The 19,215-nt window shown below is 33.7% G+C and overlaps 1 protein-coding gene across 4 annotated transcripts; it reads left to right on the top strand.

Moving 5' to 3' along the window:
• The first annotated feature begins 91 nt into the window (after positions 1–91).
• LOC135125924 (NADPH--cytochrome P450 reductase) lies at positions 92–19,207 on the top strand. Of its 4 annotated transcripts, none has more exons than XM_064051705.1 (6): positions 92–284; positions 12,260–12,441; positions 12,494–12,836; positions 12,896–13,020; positions 16,702–17,955; positions 18,888–19,207. In XM_064051705.1, exons 2-6 carry the CDS (start codon positions 12,269–12,271, stop codon positions 19,030–19,032), a joined length of 2,040 nt encoding a protein of 679 aa, XP_063907775.1. In that variant the 5' UTR covers positions 92–284; positions 12,260–12,268; the 3' UTR covers positions 19,033–19,207. The 4 variants fall into 4 exon arrangements, with proteins under 4 accessions (XP_063907775.1, XP_063907777.1, XP_063907776.1 ...); XM_064051707.1 differs by lacking the exon at positions 92–284 and adding an exon at positions 909–1,005; XM_064051706.1 differs by lacking the exon at positions 92–284 and adding an exon at positions 8,862–8,974.
• The last annotated feature ends 8 nt before the right edge of the window (positions 19,208–19,215 follow it).

Here is a 19,215-nt window from a genome sequence, read left to right as displayed (position 1 = left end):
AAGGATAAATTAATACGTAGGCAACACAAAATACTTTTGAGTACGCAGATAAAAGGACCCTAACCTCCAAATAGTGGCTATGTAATCAGCACGACAACCTTGTATTTGTTCTTCCATAATTCAGTATGATTAATGTGCAAGTATAAGACCTAAGTTCGCCATTCACGTTCTACGCGTGTTGTTCTAGTTTAATACTCGTGTTGTAGTTACACTATAAACCCCCATTAGTGTGACGTATTGATAAAATTGCAGCTTTATTTGGGCATCTTTTTCGTCGAAAACACGTAAGTACTTTTCTCCGACGTCTTTTTATGACCGATTATCTAATATGAATTATTACAATTGTTTAAGTAATGTGTCATCTGTTATACAATGAATATTTGCTGTAATGGTCTTAACAATCAAGACACGGTTTATTTTATCATTATAAAATGGCTCAAGTCCAATGGTGGCTCAGTAAGTCGACCTATGGCACCCAGCGGCATCAATTATTCGCCTTTTTTTAATACATAAGTATATACTAGTTTACGTCAACACTGAATACATTGATTAGCGATTTCCAATTTACATGTTGCCATCATTTCCGATTCACAGGCACGTATGCCACGGAGCTATTCTAATACGATTTTCCAAATTGCACAATTGGCTATTCTTTACAAATAATACCATGTGATTTATTTCGTATTGTTTGTTGTCAAGGTTAACAAATCGCGTGTATCACGTACAAAAAACTAAATATTATATACATCTTTTCCTGTGACAAAAGATGACTTAATCATCGCCAACTATGCTGTTTTCATTGAAACAAGAATTGTAGTACCTGGCAATTTTGCAACCTTATGTTTTTTATCTATGATTTATCTCTTTCTAACAAACGTTTCATTTCTCTCAGTTTACGCAAACTTGACAATCATAAAACTTGTTCACCGATTTTAGACACACGTTTAGTTGCAAGAAGGACCCTTGACGACCTCTGTGAATTTAGTTCAGTTTTAAGCCCAAAAGGTAAGTGTTGAAACACAAGCCTATTCTTGAAACTGAAAGGAGACGAATCGCACTGACCGGTTTTACTTTTAGTGGACTTTTTTAACAGTTTTTTACTTTGTATTAAGGTGACTGAATTCACTTAGAACGTGGATCAGCGACTTACGTCAAAAATTGGAGTTTCGTTTTTTTGCATTCTAATGCTTTGATACAGAACCTGTTTGTCTGTTTTGGGTCAAGTTGAGCGCATAAACAGGTGACCAGAAAATATATTACGTAATATGATTGACGTGTATGTTGAATTCATAAAATTCTACTAAAAATTTTTGACAGCGATATACAGTAGGTTTTAATCGAGTTCCACAGTTGGATTTTTGTAGTTTATAACCTGGAATTACCCATCATTATGGCGGATCATAAATTATGGGTGTTGTGACTTTGACCTTTTCTATGTCTGGCTTTGATATCAATGGCTGATGTGGAACTGACAATTTTAATTAAGTCATATTTACTTTAAATCGTTTTATTTGTTTCTACATCAAATTTACATTCAATAGAAACAACACGATTAAAGAAGAAACAACAAGAAGGGTCGAAACTAAATTATTAAGATTTAATTACAGGATCATTCAGACTTTGACATTTGTGAAGCAGGTCATTTTTGACATTCTACCTTGCGTCAACTCTCGAGCCTTCTGTTTTGTTTAGATCTGTGGGATTTTTGGAATGTTTTTATTGTTGTCGTGTTCGTTTAATTACAGATTTAAATAATGTTTTTTGTGGTGAAAATCACTGTCATTCTAACAGATAAATTTCAAAAACATTTCCCACGAAAGTAGGTATATATATTTTAATGTCTCTCTACTGTTGCATTACCAGATTTTTTTCTCGTCGTGGAAGTGACAGTGATTTCAACCACAATTTACTATTTTAATTTATAGTAAGTGTTTATTATCGTGCCCCAGTGACCATCGCGACCGTGCATGGCCTTCATGACTGTGTATAGTCAATGTTGTAGACGATAAAGTTGTTTGTATTCGTTTCATTATTTTACTATTTTCCGCGTTCATATTATAAATTGCATCTAAATGTGTAATAAGTAATAACTAACAACACTAATGGACACCTGTTAGTGAAAGCGCACACCCTTATCACAGATAAACGTGCCAGAAATTTTATTCCCGAACTCGCACCGTCTAGATTTTGAATATCTTCACGGAGGCGCTTCTTGACGCCCGTAGATTGAACTACGGATTTCTTTCAATGTTGACACAGAACTTATAAAAAGCAAAAATAACTATATACCATATGAATTTGCTAAAGCAACCCTAAAAGATAACGAAAGTATGGACTTTTGGCGAGTTCTTAATTTAACTTCCTGGGGGATTGATATTTCTTTCTACAGGTATTCACCATGAAGTTGTTTGGTGGCAGATTTAGAATAGATCGCTTCTTAAACCATTGGTGGAATAGAGCGGCTGTCATGTCCTCGGTTTGAGTCAAATTAGTAGTGTGTTATTAACCCATCTAATTTCATTCCCGACATGAAGAAATTATCACTTGTTGACCACGTGATGATTGTGCTTTTAAAACACACTTTGACGAATTGTTGCTTAATATCTTTGCGTTCGTATTATTTGTGTCAAACTCCGTTTCGTCCAATATGCACTGTTGCGATATATTTTTTTTTTTTGTATATGTGATAATTTATTGTAATTTCCATAAATAATAATTAAAAACACTATTCAGTGAAATGCTTTTATTCTCGAGTCTCCCAATACCAGAACTTATACTCAGATCTTTACTTAGTGTGTGGAGACGGGAGTTTTTACAAGACCCTTCGTAGTTTCGTACAACAGTTACACATTTCCTTCAGTTTGATTTATTTCCAGCACAAAGACGTTTGCTACTTTTTATTTTACCAATGTGCTTAAGCTATATTTTTGAAACATTTATAGCTGCAGCAGTTCTGGTCTGTGTTTTTTAAACATAGTCTAAAAATATAAATGTAAATACAACACATATGTGTTACATGCAATTTAACGAAAGGTTACATTGAATTGGGAAACAACGAAATGAATAAAGCTGATTTTTTTGTTGGAATTACCCAGATTATGACTCATTCGCTGTACACATATAGAGTAAATCTTTAGTGACGCAATAAATAAAACGCATTTCCTCTAATCATAGATGCCTGATATTTGTATATCATGGCACATAATAATTCTTCCAAGAGATATGAATTGTGTAATTTTCTATTATTGTTAAAATTATAATATTGCAAGTATTTAAAGTGCTTTGTCGCAAGGTTGTTTTCCAAATTTTAAAATCCGACTACGTAAAAGTTCAGATAAAAAAATGTTATTGAACTTTCTTACATGGCCGAAAGTCTGAAGTTTGATTTGTGACTTTGAAAAAAAGTCCCCGTGCAACGTTTAGTCGATGATCACCTTTAAACCATTAAAGCACTTCAGCGGGTTTAATTAAATCATGGCCCTGAAAAAAATTAATCACTTTTGCTAAAATTTAATAAAAATGGAAAGTCTTATTAATTACAGATAGATAAATAAATAAACATAAAATAAAAAAGTGATGTATGTTTAAATGATTAGTAATTAGTGAACAATGGAAACACGCAAATTATAGCTGTTTTACTATAGTAAGATGTATAATTAAGCCAAAACAAATTTTAGACAGCTTATTACAAACGTTGATGTGACTAACTCATCTTAATCGTAACATTTTAACGTCAGTGCTGGAACTAACAGTTCATTAAAATCTCTGGATCAACAATTAAACGCGTAAAAGCATTCACTACTAATCTATTCTTTTGTGACTATACATATAGTTTATAATAAATTTTACAATGTTTTCGACACCAGAAACAATGTACACCAGGACATATTTCCTGTTAAGCCTTAATATGCACGTACAAGTTTTCTTCCAACTTTATATATTATCGTATGTATACAAGCACGTAATACTTTGCATAGAACACGTGTGAAGCCATTGTACGCAAAACTTGTGTAAACCAGACTTTAGAGTGATCGAACATAGCAGTTTTTTTGTGGTATTGAATTATACGCAGTTTTATTTAAAACTACAATTAAAACTTTATGATGGACTACAGCATGAAATTAAAACCGCTTTTCTTGCCAATATGGCTGTTTTCACAGTTATTACAACATACAGACACTTTGTTAAAAACAAAAACGAATTTATACAATTGCGAGCACGGAATCTCGAGTACTGATGTAATTTCACTGACATAATTTGTGAAGCACTCTTAACTTTGCTTATAATTTTTGTTGTGCTTGTCTACTCTCATTTTAAGTTTTGACACATACACGGTAAAAGAAGCAATGTTATAGTTAAATTTCAACAATTTTATGTAATCCAACAAATAGAAAATCATATTTTCATATACCCAATTTTATTTTAGCAGGTACTAACCCCCCCACCCACCCTTTCTTTTCTTAGAAAGTATAACATTTGCCAAAATCAGTCCTTTCTTAGTAAATACTAGCCCCGTCCACCCGCTCTCTCTTTTCTTAGAGCATACATCAATTGCCAAAATCAGTCTTATCTTAGCTTACGCTGGAAAAATAAAAGTTAGTTTTATTCTGAAACCCCCTCAAGTTTTCACAAAATATTACAGTTGTTCTAAAGGGTTCCATCTTTTTGAAGTCTAATGTAGTTATCAACAAGGACAGATTTTAGACCGTTCCATTTTCCAGAAATATCCCTAACATTGTCCAACAATACGTAACACAAATTATCAATCGGTAGATAGATATTGGGGGTTCAAGCTCGCTTTTTAGCGAAAACACTTTAAACTGTGTAAAACCTTGACCGAAGTGAAAGCCAAAGTTGAGCCAGAAGCCACCCATATGCACGAATTTATATTTTCCGGCCAAAAAGTGACCAGAAGATCCACTATACAAGGTGACTGCGAAATACATGCAAAAAAAAAAATGGGGAATAGCTCACAATATGATTATGTCACTGGGTAAAATTCACGGTCCTAAGTAGTAGCAGTGTCTAGAAAAAATTATTTGAAATTCAATGTAAATTGTTGTACGCGCCGCTGGACTGTTTTGTGACCTACATAATTACTACAATGAATGGAACAGAGCGAGTCGGTTAAAGAACCAAAAAAGTTACTTTATCAGGCACTTTTTTAATCGCAACGTGAAAAACACGAAAAGGGCCAGTTAGCATCGAGCGGTCGGTGAAATCGGTTTATGGTGCAGTTTTCCCATGCAGATTGTGTCGATATGGTAATGGGTGCATCAGTGGTACAGCATCTCCGAGATCATGGTACCTTCAACCTCAAACTCACGATCGTGGCCGTGATAGGACAGAAAGAAGAAGTTGGATTTTCACAGCTTGTAGTGCATCCTACATTAAAAGAATACGGCCACATCCATACCATGTTGACAAAGTGCACGGTTTGGAGTCCACTGATTGTTCACGTTGTGTAACTCACTTTTTGTCCGATGGAACTCCACGTAGTCGTCAACAAGTACGATTTCAAGAGACGGTTTTCGATAAATGTGTATCAGTTGGATGAAACAGTTCGTTTGTGGAAATCAACAGTGTCCAGAAATTATCGAAGAGCTTCAACAAGTGAAAGTGACACCCGCTACTCCGGTGTTTTTTTACCTATCAACAAACCTCTTGCGACGCTCTGACGCCTGTATTGCTAGTCAAGGACAAGATTTTCAACATTTCTTGTAAAAAGGTAGTAGCATTCTAAGTTGCTCTTATTTCTGTTCCAATAAACAACGTAAAATCGTTGTGACAAGGACCAAACATCCGTCAGAATCAAAATTACCAAAAAACTTTCACACTGACCTTTAACGATGAATGAGTAAATGAATGAACGAATGATAAGCAGCAAAAAGTCGGTTTTACTTTTAATTGAAACTGAAAGTGTTTAGGTCGTTTTTATTCGAACGTTTTTCCAACTCTGTTTACAAGGTGGCTCAGTGCCTTCGTATCGAGGGTGGTTCATGGGGGTTTTGCCCCATTCGATTTTTAATTTCTTTTTTCTATATTTCGGCTCTACTAGGGTGGGGGATGCCGTGGTTAAAATATTTGCACTTATTTCGCAGTCACCCTGTATAACTATATATTTTATGACATCGTTTTTATCAAAATATTAGTTCTTCCTTATTGTATTTATGTCAGTTTTAAAAACGTACCAATCAGTCTTATTTTAGTAAATACTAGTTACTTAATCTTGTTTTTTTTTTTTTAATACATATATAGAATTTTCTTTCAACAACAGGATAGTTAAACATTTGTTCAGTTTCTTGTTGGGAAAAGAAGACTTCTTATATTTAAAAAAAATGGACAAAATATAAGACCCCGCCCACCCATCCCTTCTCAATTGTAATGAATATTGTATTCATCGTGAGTTGAAGGGCAGAGTGAGTTTGACCGCAAAATCCTCATTTCTCTGCAAGAAATTACCATATGAAATATGTATGTTTTTAAAAGGGTAGAATTTTTTAGAGAAATATTGATGTTACAGTTACACTCCGCCGTTCAGTCTGATTAGGAATGAAAAACACATCAAATTTCAACCATTTTTTGCCACAAAGGACAAGAGATATAATAAAAAACATAAAGCCAATCTATTATTCAATAATTTTGAACTGCACTCCTAATGTAAATCACAATAAACTTGTACTTTCTCGTTTTTCTCGAAAAACTGAAGAAATGAAAAATTGAAAACTCGTGAAATTTCAAATCGAAAAATTGCAAAATCTAAAAATTGAAACGTCCAAAAGTTGGAAAATCGGAAAACTGGAAAATTTAAAACTGAAAACTCGAAGAGATATCGTAAAATTAAAGAAAAAAAAATGAAAAATTGCAAATGGAAAAATTAAAAATTGAAAACTCGAGAAATTCATCGAAAAGAAAAATTGCAAAATCTAGAAATTGAATTGCAAAGTTGAAAAAAATTCAAGTCAAATAAGCCGTGGGAACATTATTTACGCCACTGGTTTTTATAGAGGTTATCAGAAAACAAAAATTCCAAAAAAATTACGATTTTTCAGACAAGTGGGATTTCTTTGGCTGCACTTCAGGGGCGAGGGAAGTTCTGTTGAAATAACATTCGACCAATTTTTTAGCAACGGAATTGCTATTAACATTTATTTGACTTAATTTCAATTGAGCTGTGTAATAATTTTATTTATTTCTTAAAGATCTGGTAAACTGTGTTAAGTGGTGTTGAAATTTGCCTAAAATCAATATTTTCATTAAGTATAAAATGTACAATCCACCATATTCCTCACTTAGGTAGTGAACAGAAGTAGGTAGGTATCAATAGAATAATGGGATTATACTAACCGTTTTAGGGAGTGCTCTCATTGTACAAAAATATGTTAGATAGAAAACGAAAAATTTTCATGGTTAAAATTAAAGAAAACACAATTCTTATTTTAAATAAAAATAAATGACATCAAGAACTTGTGCTATGTATTAAAAACATTAATTGTAAATAAATAAATTATGTAAATAAACCGTAAAAGCACAAAAATCTTTTTTTAACACAAATTATATTTCACTAAATTTTCAGTAAAGAGATATCGATTCCTTATTTAATTATACTTACATCACAAAATGTTAAAGAAAATTCTTTACTTTCGTTTTTATGCGGCATATTTTGCCCGTTTTTTAAGACATATTAATGCATATGTTGTGACTTTAGTCTAATCTGCCTGTCCCTAATCTAATAAATAAGTTTTCTAAAAAAATATATAATAAATTTTGAGAAAACGTATTTAAAATCATTTTCCTTTGTATTTAGTAGTAACAAAAGCGAGCTCACGAAAGTGTAAAAAATTCAATGTGTTATTTATATTTATTTTTACTTTTCCAACAGCACTAACAAGTATTTAAAACAACAAGTAATAATTTGTTTGTATTATTTAGGTATTCATTATAATAATCCCATTTATTTATCATAAACTTCCAAACGTTGTAAATTATCTTAATGCTTACTATGAGATTCTTACAAATTTTTTTCGTCGTCCTTTATCGAGTGGTAGATTTAAGAACAGTTTTGTTACTGTTATGGGGGTTGCCTATGCGCGCGATTGGGGTCCAAGCTATTTTACGGCGTTTGACGGCCAAATATTGTTATTCGCCAGCCTTTGGCCTGTTCGCTTCAAACAATAGAATGGGTCTATCTGTATGTACTTAATCAATAATCAATGACTCTTCACAATAACACTGATCCTTCCAAGATTTCGAAAACCTTCCCAGTATCCTCCCACACAACCCATTTTCACCGTTTTCTACCGAGTCGTCTTTTCAAATTAAAATTAAAAACTCTGCCACTCTTCCATCGTCAGCTTCACTGACAACATCGAAATAAATTCCCCACAAGCACGGGTGCTGTTTTACTCACCTGATCACCCACAGTTTAATGAATTGAACAGTGAAATAACTTCAGTTTAAAATGCTTTTAAACTAACGTTTGCAATCCATTTTAGTATTACAAATAGTTATTAGAAATCAAAAAATGTCGGTTTAACTTGCCCTGAAGAAGTGTTTTTGTTATTCGTCTTGTATACTAATATTAAGTGAAATAACTTACATAATAATTATATGCATTTCTTGTACATTCATTGGAAGAAGTCTTTTCTAATTGTAAAAAATTATAAATAAAAAATGAACAAAACGTTAATCATCTTTTTCATTCTTGCGTATAGACAGATAATAATCAGCTGATATAGATTAACCTGTGCGTACTCACATATCACCACTTAACGTTAGATAGAATTATTTAATCAATATTGTTATCTCTTTTTAAATGAAGTGCCAACATGTATCTGCTATTTATACTTCATAAAGGAAACAGTGCGTTTAACGAATAAGTACCGTTCAAGTGTCGCTTAGTAGTATTTAGAAGAATAAGCGTGTCCATTGTTGTCACATTGGGCTGTTTGAAATTTTGTATCCAAATTTTGATGTAAGTACATAACTATATTCTATAATGATTGTGTGTTGAAATACGTCAACTAGTGCTTGTGACGTATTTACTTTTTTATTTTTAATACATTCCCACTCTTTATTATCCGTACCCACATCAACGTTATATATTTTCATATTTGAGATATCAAAAAGAAACCTAGATAAAAAAAAAACTCTTTAGGTTACGGAAAACTTTGAACAAGTTGTGAATACATAATTACGTTTTAATATTAATTGGTGACAAAGGGTACTACAACTTCGACACCGTTCTTGTCTGATAAATGTAATGTGCTTAACATGTTAATAAATAACAACTTTGTTGTTTATGCATTAAACTACCAAAAAATATTCGTTAATAACCGGTTCGATGATTATTGTCCTCATGGGAATGGAAAAAAAAACGAAAATCCTGTATGCTATTTTATAAGTAAACGTAATGCCTAGCAGCTTACACACCTAGAATTATTATATTTTATCATGTTTATTACGCAGGACTAGAACACAATGTATCCAGTTAATGTTACTACTTTGGTACTCAAAAAGGATAAATGATTAAAGTCGGTATTTGTTTTGTTATTACTTATTGTTATATCCTCCTACTTACATGAAAAACAGTTTACTTCGGACGTAAATTATTTTTACTTATGGATTTATTGCCCATATCTTGGAGGTTTATGCCAACTGATAAATTTTTGTTGTGTAATTTTTTCGACATTAACAGTAGAAAATTTGTTTTCTGTTTGTTTACTTCATTGCAAAAAAATGAAAAAAGTGCTGCTATTTTGTTGAAGTTCAAAATCTAATAGTAGATTGCTAAAAGAGTATTACAATTACTACTTACCCTTTTATAATTTTTTCTTTAATTTCCAAACTGGAAAGTAACTTTTTTGTTATTTTTTGTATTAAAATGCAACATAATGTAATTGTTCAAATTAATGAATGCACGACCCAGACGCCTGCTTCTATTCTCTATCATCAATTTAAAATTTCTTAAAGTGCAAGGTTCAATGAACAAATAGAAAAAATCGAGCTAAAATTAAGTTACTAGACATAGATCATAGAAAGAAAAAAGTCACTGATAACAGACGAGTTTGACAATGGATACTCATACAAGGAGGTACCTGACTGATTTATGTTATCACTTTTAAGCTAGTACGTGCGTGCCATCGTGAATAAGAATCGATGTTCTTGCAAAAATTATAAGGAGGAAAAATTAACATAAAAAAATGGTGTAAATCTTGAGGTAAAACTACGTTTACATAAATAAAAATCCAATATAAACTAGAATTCGAAGTTTTTATCTAATCAAATGAGATGCTACGTTACACAAATTATAGACCACTCATCTAGAATACGAAAAAGTAGGCCTAGTTCCGCCTGTCTGTCATCTACCGTCTATTGGCGAGGGTGTGTATGGTAAAATGCAATCCAAAATTTTCCCAAGTAAATCGTGTTTAAAATGTACAAAATGGTACCCTTCCGTGCTGATTTATTGATCTACCTATATTTTTAATTACATGCATGTAGGTTGTAGGAAGAAATGCGAAGTTGGTCGACAATATTTTACTTAAGTTGCAAATTAATTTAAATTTATTTGTGCTTGAATAATGCACCCACGGTTTTTAGAATTGTTGATATAGGCACACATTGTTGTTATTACTATATTTTTAATTTGCTTATTTTAATTAGTTCTCTTTAATATGGTGCAGCGGTTAAAGCAAAAATGTTGTTATACAGGTAATAAGACACTTTAGGGATGCGAATAATTTTCGTCACTGTACTTCACAATTTCACCAAGGTAATAGTAATTCTTTACTGTTGTTATACCTAAACTGTCCCCTTAAAGAAAAACAATATTTTATTTAGAAACATACTTTTAGAATTCTACTTCAGGAAGCATCATGCATGGAGTAAAGTTTTATTTTATAGAAAATCTACCAAAATGGATTGATACCGTAGGAATAATTAAGAGATTTTTTTGAGTGATTTTACCGCTTCCTAAAACCGGTTACAAAATGGGCAGCAAATCGGAATTTCCAAACAGTGTTCACTTTGTTATATCGAAAGGAACTGATGAAAAAGTGTAAAAAAGTGAAGCGGTTTCGTTGGAACAAAATTGATTGTTCTAAAATAAAAATAATAATACATACCTACTTAAATAGAGTAAAGTAGAAAGTGTAACTTTAGCCTTCTAATTTTTAAGTTGTCATAAATGAAAATCGTACAAAAGAGGCCTTTAGTACACAAACGCAACTCGACTTATTCTAATTGTACTGTATTCTAAAATGATGTATCAATAAAAATTCCAAGCTCAGTTGTTTATAAAACAAAACAAAAATCATTACAGGATTGCGCACCGTAATGATCTCAACTCGCCGAATCATTATTTCATGATATGGTCATACTGCTCACAAACAGCACATAATCAAAATTACAAATGCATGTCATTGTTATTTTATTTTCCGCAATCATTTTCAGTGTGACTGATAACGACTTGCGTAGACGATACGGCTGTCATGGGCCAGGATTTCACTACTTAAGCCTGTGACACAGTCCACAACCATCATTAACGTGTTGAATGTCGTTAAGCTCGAACCAGTATTACTTTTGAAACCTGTAAATTTATGTAAACATATTTATTTATTTTTATCACAGTAGTTGTCGCAAAAATGCAACAATTATATAAATATATTACGTGCATATTCATGTCGGTAAGTAGTTTTTCATTATCTGGATTTTTGGTCAAGGTTATGATTCTTTTTTCAATTACATAGGTAGTAGAATTTGATTTTTTAATTAATGGCCATTTTCATTGGCACAGTCTAAGGTTGAATACCTTGGAAATTTACAGGTACTTATTGTTAACGATGAACTTGCATATTCAAAAATGGAAAAATTAACACACTTACATTTCTTTAATGAGTAAACTTTATTAGAACTCGATGGTGATTATTGGAAAATCACGTCTTATACAACCAGTTATACACACAACATGAACATCAATCATAATTGCGACATAGATTATTATTACGCGCATTTTTTGTTTTTGTGTGATTGTGTTTAATACTCGCCCCTTTATCATACACTAACTCACATTCTTTCCAAAAACAATGACCCTGCAAAACGGAATAGTGTTATCACGAACTTAGTGGTACAAAGGTCAACTTTATAATAGATTCTTACATGTGACTCCATTTGCCAATCATCCACTCTAATCATTAAAAAAACGGTTTTATCATCGACGAATTTTGTGAATTTTTTATCCCAGTACCCTTCATTACAGATCCTAAAAATGGACGAAGCGGAAGCAAGTCTTGGAACTCAACAAATCCCCGAAGCATCGGAGTCCCTCTTCAGCACCGTAGACATAATTTTATTAACGTTGCTATTGGGAGGAATAGCTTGGTGGTACCTCAACAAACAGAAGAAAAAGGATGTGACGCCTCAGCGCTCCTATTCCATCCAGTAAGTACAAAAAACTCTGACGTGCGTCTTTGTATTAATGTTTACGTCACAGACCCACGTCAATGAGCCTCCAAACCAGCTCAGACAACTCCTTTATCAAAAAACTGAAAGCGTCTGGCAGAAGTCTGGTGGTGTTCTATGGCAGCCAAACCGGAACCGCGGAAGAATTCGCCGGAAGATTGGCGAAAGAAGGTGTGAGGTACCACTTGAAAGGTATGGTGGCGGACCCCGAGGAGTGCGATATGGAAGAACTGGTGAATTTGAAGTCCATTCCGAATTCTTTGGCCGTTTTCTGTTTGGCTACTTACGGCGAAGGGGATCCGACTGATAACGCGATGGAGTTTTATGAGTGGCTACAAAATGGTGATGCGGATTTATCAGGCTTGAATTATGCTGTAAGTGACCTTGGCCTGCAGACACGTGTGATGATTGTCTAAATTGATAATAATTGCAGGTATTCGGGCTAGGGAACAAAACGTATGAGCACTACAATCAAGTCGCAATTTATGTAGACAAACGTTTGGAGGAATTGGGGGCCACGAGGGTGTTCGATATGGGGCTAGGGGACGATGACGCCAAGTAAGTTCAGTTGTAGACGTGTTAATGCCACTTGTTGATGCGAATTCGTAACGTAAAGTTGTAGACGTATTAATGCCACTTGTTGATTCGAATTCGTAACGCAAAGTCGTTATGTGGTTTTGATGCAGTTGTTAGAACTACTTTTTTTGGGTTAAAGATTTTTGAGAATTAATTTTAATTTTTAATCAGCTACATTGGTATAGGTAGATCGTATTGGCGGCATTACTGTCACGTGTCATTTAATACCGAAGTTAAGTTTTTTGTTATTTTTAAGTGTATAACATGCACATTACTTTTACTTATGAACAGAAATAAGATATTTAAGAAAAAAAATCTGTAATGAAAACTCAGTAGTAGAATACAATTTTCGTTTGACTCTTATCTTCCGCAATCCAATTTTTTTTATATCTTTTGATCTTTTGCGTTATGTATGCCACATGTCACGACATTGGTGTGTAATTTATTTTTATCAGTGTTTTTTTTACTGTTTGAGTACTTGTCACATGAAATAACGATTGTGACTTTTAATACTTTTCAAAACTAAGAAATTGTTTTACTGTATGCATTTTTTGCTATTCTGAAATAACATTATTCTAAACATTGTCATAAATTTATACGAAAAAACAAAACACTAAGGTTAAACAATGCTGGAGTCACAAAATAGCCAATCTATTGTGACGTTTTATTCAGGTGCTCTCAAATTATTTACACTCTACTAATTCTAACTCGTCGTCGCGACCTATTGTGTTATCTATTAGTACTAGTACGTTAGAGTCGCACTAAAAATGTAAAATTTATTTATTTACTTTGTCCAATACGTTGTTAGGTGCATGTCTTTTATTCATAAACATTGGGAAGTTGCCACACCTTGAAAAGTAATAATATATGTAGTAACTTTAGAAAACCTCGAATATGCCAGGACGTTTAAGTAATGATGCAGAGAAAGAAAAATTCTCATAATTAATAGCTAATTGTAGAAAATAACTATTGCTACAAGCAGTCGGAAGGACACAATCCATAGTAACAATAAATCAACATAGGAATCGTAAAGTTTACATTAAATTACTACAAATTTCTTGACACACTATGGACTGGAACTAAGGTTGAAACAAATTAATGCATCATCAGATCATCAGGTGAACCTTGTTTATCTCAAATCACACATTTGTGGTAAAAAATGTAAACATGACGGACAAATCTTTATCTGAAATTAAATAAATATTGTTGGTAATAGTAGTTGTATTGTAAATACATACATGCAAATCTTTGAGTAAACTGTATTAGAAGTGGTTGCATAACATGAGGATCAATTATTATAATTAATCAACCTGCACTTTGAATGACATGGGTGTTGGAAGTGACATCGAAAGAAAAAAATTGATAAACAAGTTTACAGAGTCAAGTTTTTTTAAATTCCGTTAGGATTACACCTAAACTTGATTTTCCATAGTTCTTATATTAGAGTGGAAATACCATGAGAAGAACATTTAAGTCGTCGCAGTCTGTCACTACTTACGCTACAGTGGCGACTCATTTACGTTCAAATTGGAGGTGTCCTACAAAATATTGTTTCATATATATATATATTTTTAAATCTGTTAGAATTATTATTCTTGTTTGAAATTATTAGCGTGACCGCTGCTGAGACGTTTTATTAGTGTGTTGTTCTCAAAGTATTTCAACTGTACTGTTTAATAATGTGATTAGAATAACCCAACAGAATTTTAATTAGTGATTAATAGAGCACCAACACTGCTTCGTAATTGAAAAATACAGCATTATTTTTGTTTTGTCTAGTATATTTCCATTTAACGCGGAAGTTTTACAGTCCTCGAAAAGAGAGGATTTTTTTTGTCTACCCTAGTATGTTTCCATTTAACGCGGAAATTTTACAAATGCTTTTGTTTTGTTAACATAAAGTAACAGGTGCTTGTATTTTTAACTTGTTAAAATTTCAGTACCGAATGACGTGACTGGCAAAGTCGATTGTGAAAGACGTATTTACCCACACTCGAATTGCAAAATACAAAAAATTAATTTACAATTATAATATAACCTCCGATTGTTCATATGTCAAAATATTTACAAGTCATGAATAGTGAACTTGAAAACGTAAAATTACTGGTAGCTGTGTGAAAATCTGTAATTTAAGGGGACTCGATAGAGAAGGAAAAAATCCTTTTTTCATGTTTTAAGCCCCTGAAAACAGTTCAATCAACCAAAAAAATTTGACAGAAATATCGGAAAACAGCACCATTGTCTTCTGATATATTTTTTTTTGTCTCAAACATTATAGAATCGCTTGAAAATCCTTATAATGACAAAGTAACGTATTTGAAATCCCTTCGTTAAAATCAAAATATAGCATAAAGTTATGCTATTGTATCGATTATTAGGTTAGAAACTGGTCGATTTGGAGGTTTATGGTGGATTGAAAATGTCCTACTATTTTACTATTATTACAAATTCATTGTAATATTTTTAATGTATATTTTGCGTTGTTAGTAATAAAACTACATAGCCATTGTTTAACACGTATCAACAGCTAAAATTACTATTGATGCCAGAAAGGAAGTGTGCAAAGCCATATGTCCAATAACTTCAAGTTTCGATGTCCGAATTATCTGAAATATTTAAACCATAATCGCAATCAGGACAAACGTACGTAGGATTTATTTTTTTTACGAATACTCTGTCTAAAACAAGTTTGTTATAGACGAACAGGATTTTTTATTATTAAAATTTTGATGAACAATTTACCATATTGCTGATCAACTTAAAACATTTATAAGATTTCAAAACATTTGATTTTGCAATTTCAAAGTTAAATCGTAAAATATTCCTAGCCAGTTTTTATTTTTTTTTCCAAAAATATGAATGTCAAGGGTAAAAACTGAACACCAACTCCTTAGGCACAACTGCAGGAGTATGAATATTGTTATACGATTTAAGTCTTTTTGCAAAAATCTAGGTATCTTAAGATAAGAACTCAAGACGGATTGATAAACCACAAGTGCAGATGTATGTTATTTTATAAATTTTAAATAACATTTATTCGGAAATATTTTGCGATAAGTCATTAGTTTATTGGGAGGGTATAAACGCATAAATTTTGATTAACCTTTTACCATGCTTACGATAATCTTAAAACGTTTTCAAGAATTTAGAGCATTCGGTTTTGCGGTCAGTAGTTATATGGAAAAGAATTAATATGTAATAAATTATTAATATGAAGTCAGTGAAGAAAAACATGAAAATTAAAAAATAGCGTAAAAAAATCAATAAAATAACTGGGAACATGTTTAGTCATTTGAACAGACAAACGTTAAGTTTCGTTCTGTAGCATTGCTTTCTGGATTAGGTTAATTTATTAATAAAAAATACTACTTCCGACGATCTCAAATCTACCCGTAATAAACTTATTAAATAAAGGTTCACAGGTTTCTTTAGCAGATAGTTTATTAGTGAAGGTTCTAATAAGTTGCGTAGACACAAATAAGAAAAATAAAAGAATTTCTGCCAATAAAAAGTGTGTTTACCTACCAAAGGAAGAAACCACCTTAGTCTTCAATTGTTCTGACGATGCCAACCTGATTCGTCCTTGAACAAATCAAAATATCAACAAGTGGTATTAACGTCACTCTAATATTCCTTCACGATTTGTTACTAACTTAAATCTAGTATTGAAGATGACTTCATCACCTGGAAGGACAAATTCTGGCCAGCCGTGTGCGAGCACTACGGCATCGAATCCACCGGCGAAGACGTCACCATGCGCCAATATCGCCTCCAAGAATTCAAAGACGAGACCCCCGACAAACTCTACACCGGCGAAATGGCCCGACTACACTCCCTCAAAAACCAGCGGCCGCCCTTCGACGCCAAAAACCCCTTCTTGTCCAAGATCCGCATCAACCGCGAACTCCACAAGGGCACCGAGAGGTCGTGTATGCACATCGAATTCGACATCGAAGGCTCGAAAATGCGCTACGACTCCGGCGACCACTTGGCCGTCTACCCCATCAACGACAAGGAGTTGGTAGACAAGATCGGGAAGTTCACCGACTCCGATCTCGACACGATCTTCACTCTCATCAACACTGACGAAGAATCGAGTAAGAAACATCCGTTCCCGTGTCCGACGACCTACAGGACTGCCCTCACGCACTACTTGGATATCACGATGAATCCCAGGACGCACGTGCTGAAGGAGTTGTCGGAGTACTGTGGAGATGCTGCGGAAAAAGAGAAGATGAAGCTCATGGCAAGTACTTCTCCAGAGGGTAAAGCGCTATACCAGCAGTGGATCATTGCGGATAATCGCAACATTGTCCACGTCCTGGAGGACATGCCGTCGTGTAAACCTCCACTGGACCACCTTTGTGAACTCCTACCCAGGCTGCAACCTCGCTACTATTCCATTTCTTCTTCGCCGAAACTTTACCCTAACACTGTGCACATAACCGCCGTCGTGGTGGAGTACACCACCCCCACTGGACGCCACAACAAGGGGGTGGCCACCACTTGGTTAGCCGCCAAAAAACCCACACCCGACGAAGAACCCCCAACTGCGCCTATTTTTATTCGCAAGTCGCAATTCAGGTTACCTACGAAATCACAAACTCCTATTATTATGGTGGGACCTGGTACAGGCTTGGCTCCTTTCCGTGGGTTCATACAAGAGCGAAGCCACGGCAAAGAAGAAGGCAAAGTCGTCGGGGAAACAGTTCTTTATTTCGGCTGTCGCAAGAGATGCGAAGATTTTATCTACGAGGAAGAGCTCGTGGAATATGAAAAGAACGGTCTGTTGACGCTGCATTTGGCGTTTTCGAGGGACCAAGCGCACAAGGTTTATGTCCAGCATCTCCTGGAGAAGAATGCGGAGGAGTTGTGGAGAATTATTGGAGAGAATAATGGGCATTTATATATTTGCGGGTATGTAGCAACTATTAACGCTGTAAGGCGTGTAAATGGAAATGCTTATACATCAAGTGATTTTATTTTTCTTCTATTACCGACATCAAATACAAAATAATTCGTTCTTGTAACAAAAATGATTTAGACATGATTGGTAAACTTGGCAGAGTTCATTAGTTGCAAGATTTTCGTTCAATGTCTAATAATTGAGGCGCCAAAGGACTCGTTTACCCTACTTTATCAGTGCCTTAAAATTTACAGAACAGACTCCTTTGATATCTTGTTGGGATATAAGGTTTGACACAAAACTAGACGAAAATGTATGTTTATTCCCTCCAGAAATTTGATAACGTCATGTCCAAAAGTCCGTAAATATAAAAAATGACCTGGGATTCAATGTTCGTACACTAGCATACGCCCAGGAAGTAAATAAATCAACAATTAAGCAGTTTCTTTATTAATTAAATTAAAAACACATTTTTATTATTAGTGTTACCCTGTACGTATTAAAATTTATATATTTGTCCCCATAAGGAAATGACAACATTGTTACAAAAATTTGCAGCATAATTTACTGATTTGGCGGTTCGTTAGTATTCCAACTTCTATTTTATTTTAACATCCAGGGGTTATCCTAAAGTACAAAATTTACGATTTATCTAAGAACTACACGATAAGCAGGAAATTAATGGAAAAATTAGACCAACGTACACGGAGTACCGCTGGATTCATTAACTTTCTGGACACTTTTTAACAGTCACTTGTATAAACAGCCGTGGGGAACGAAAAAATTAGTTTGAAGACAGATTATAAGCATGATTATTCTCTTATAGAATGTCCAGTCTTTTAGAACATTAACAAAACAGCTTTTGTTAATAGTTTAGTCGGGAAGTCGGTAGTAGAAGTGATTGTTTGATTTAGAAGTGTTAATTTGATGGTTTTTGTTACAGTGACGCAAAATCCATGGCGCCGGATGTGCGCAACGTCGTTATGAAAATCATCCAAGACAAGGGACAAATGAACGAACAGCAAGCGTCTGCCTATTTAAAGAAGATGGAGACGCAGAAACGCTACTCAGCTGATGTATGGAGTTAATAGACAAGTGCTTTAGGTGTAATTACTTTAACATTAATTTAACGAATTACTCTGGTGCCTACACATGTGCATTTTTGTTTTGACATTCCCGCGTTCTAGAAAGGATGGGTGCAATTTATTGTTATTTACTGCAAATCAAAATATATTTATAATAAAATGGTATAATTTTTGAAAAGTTGTGTT

This window comes from Zophobas morio, unplaced genomic scaffold (genome assembly GCF_036711695.1).
Source record: "Zophobas morio isolate AGI-343-1 ecotype UQ-CSIRO unplaced genomic scaffold, CSIRO_AGI_Zmor_V1 ptg000009l, whole genome shotgun sequence".
Taxonomy (NCBI): Eukaryota; Metazoa; Arthropoda; class Insecta; order Coleoptera; family Tenebrionidae; genus Zophobas; species Zophobas morio.
Note: the sequence above shows the minus strand (reverse complement) of the source record. Positions and strands in the feature narration are given on the sequence as shown.

Coding starts and splice junctions, on each gene's coding strand:
- LOC135125924 (XM_064051703.1), top strand. CDS start 11,646: ATGCAACAATTATATAAATATATTACGTGCATATTCATGTCG. Junction 12,442..12,493: donor CAGCGCTCCTATTCCATCCA/GTAAGTACAAAA, acceptor TTTACGTCACAG/ACCCACGTCAATGAGCCTCC. Junction 12,837..12,895: donor TATCAGGCTTGAATTATGCT/GTAAGTGACCTT, acceptor TAATAATTGCAG/GTATTCGGGCTAGGGAACAA.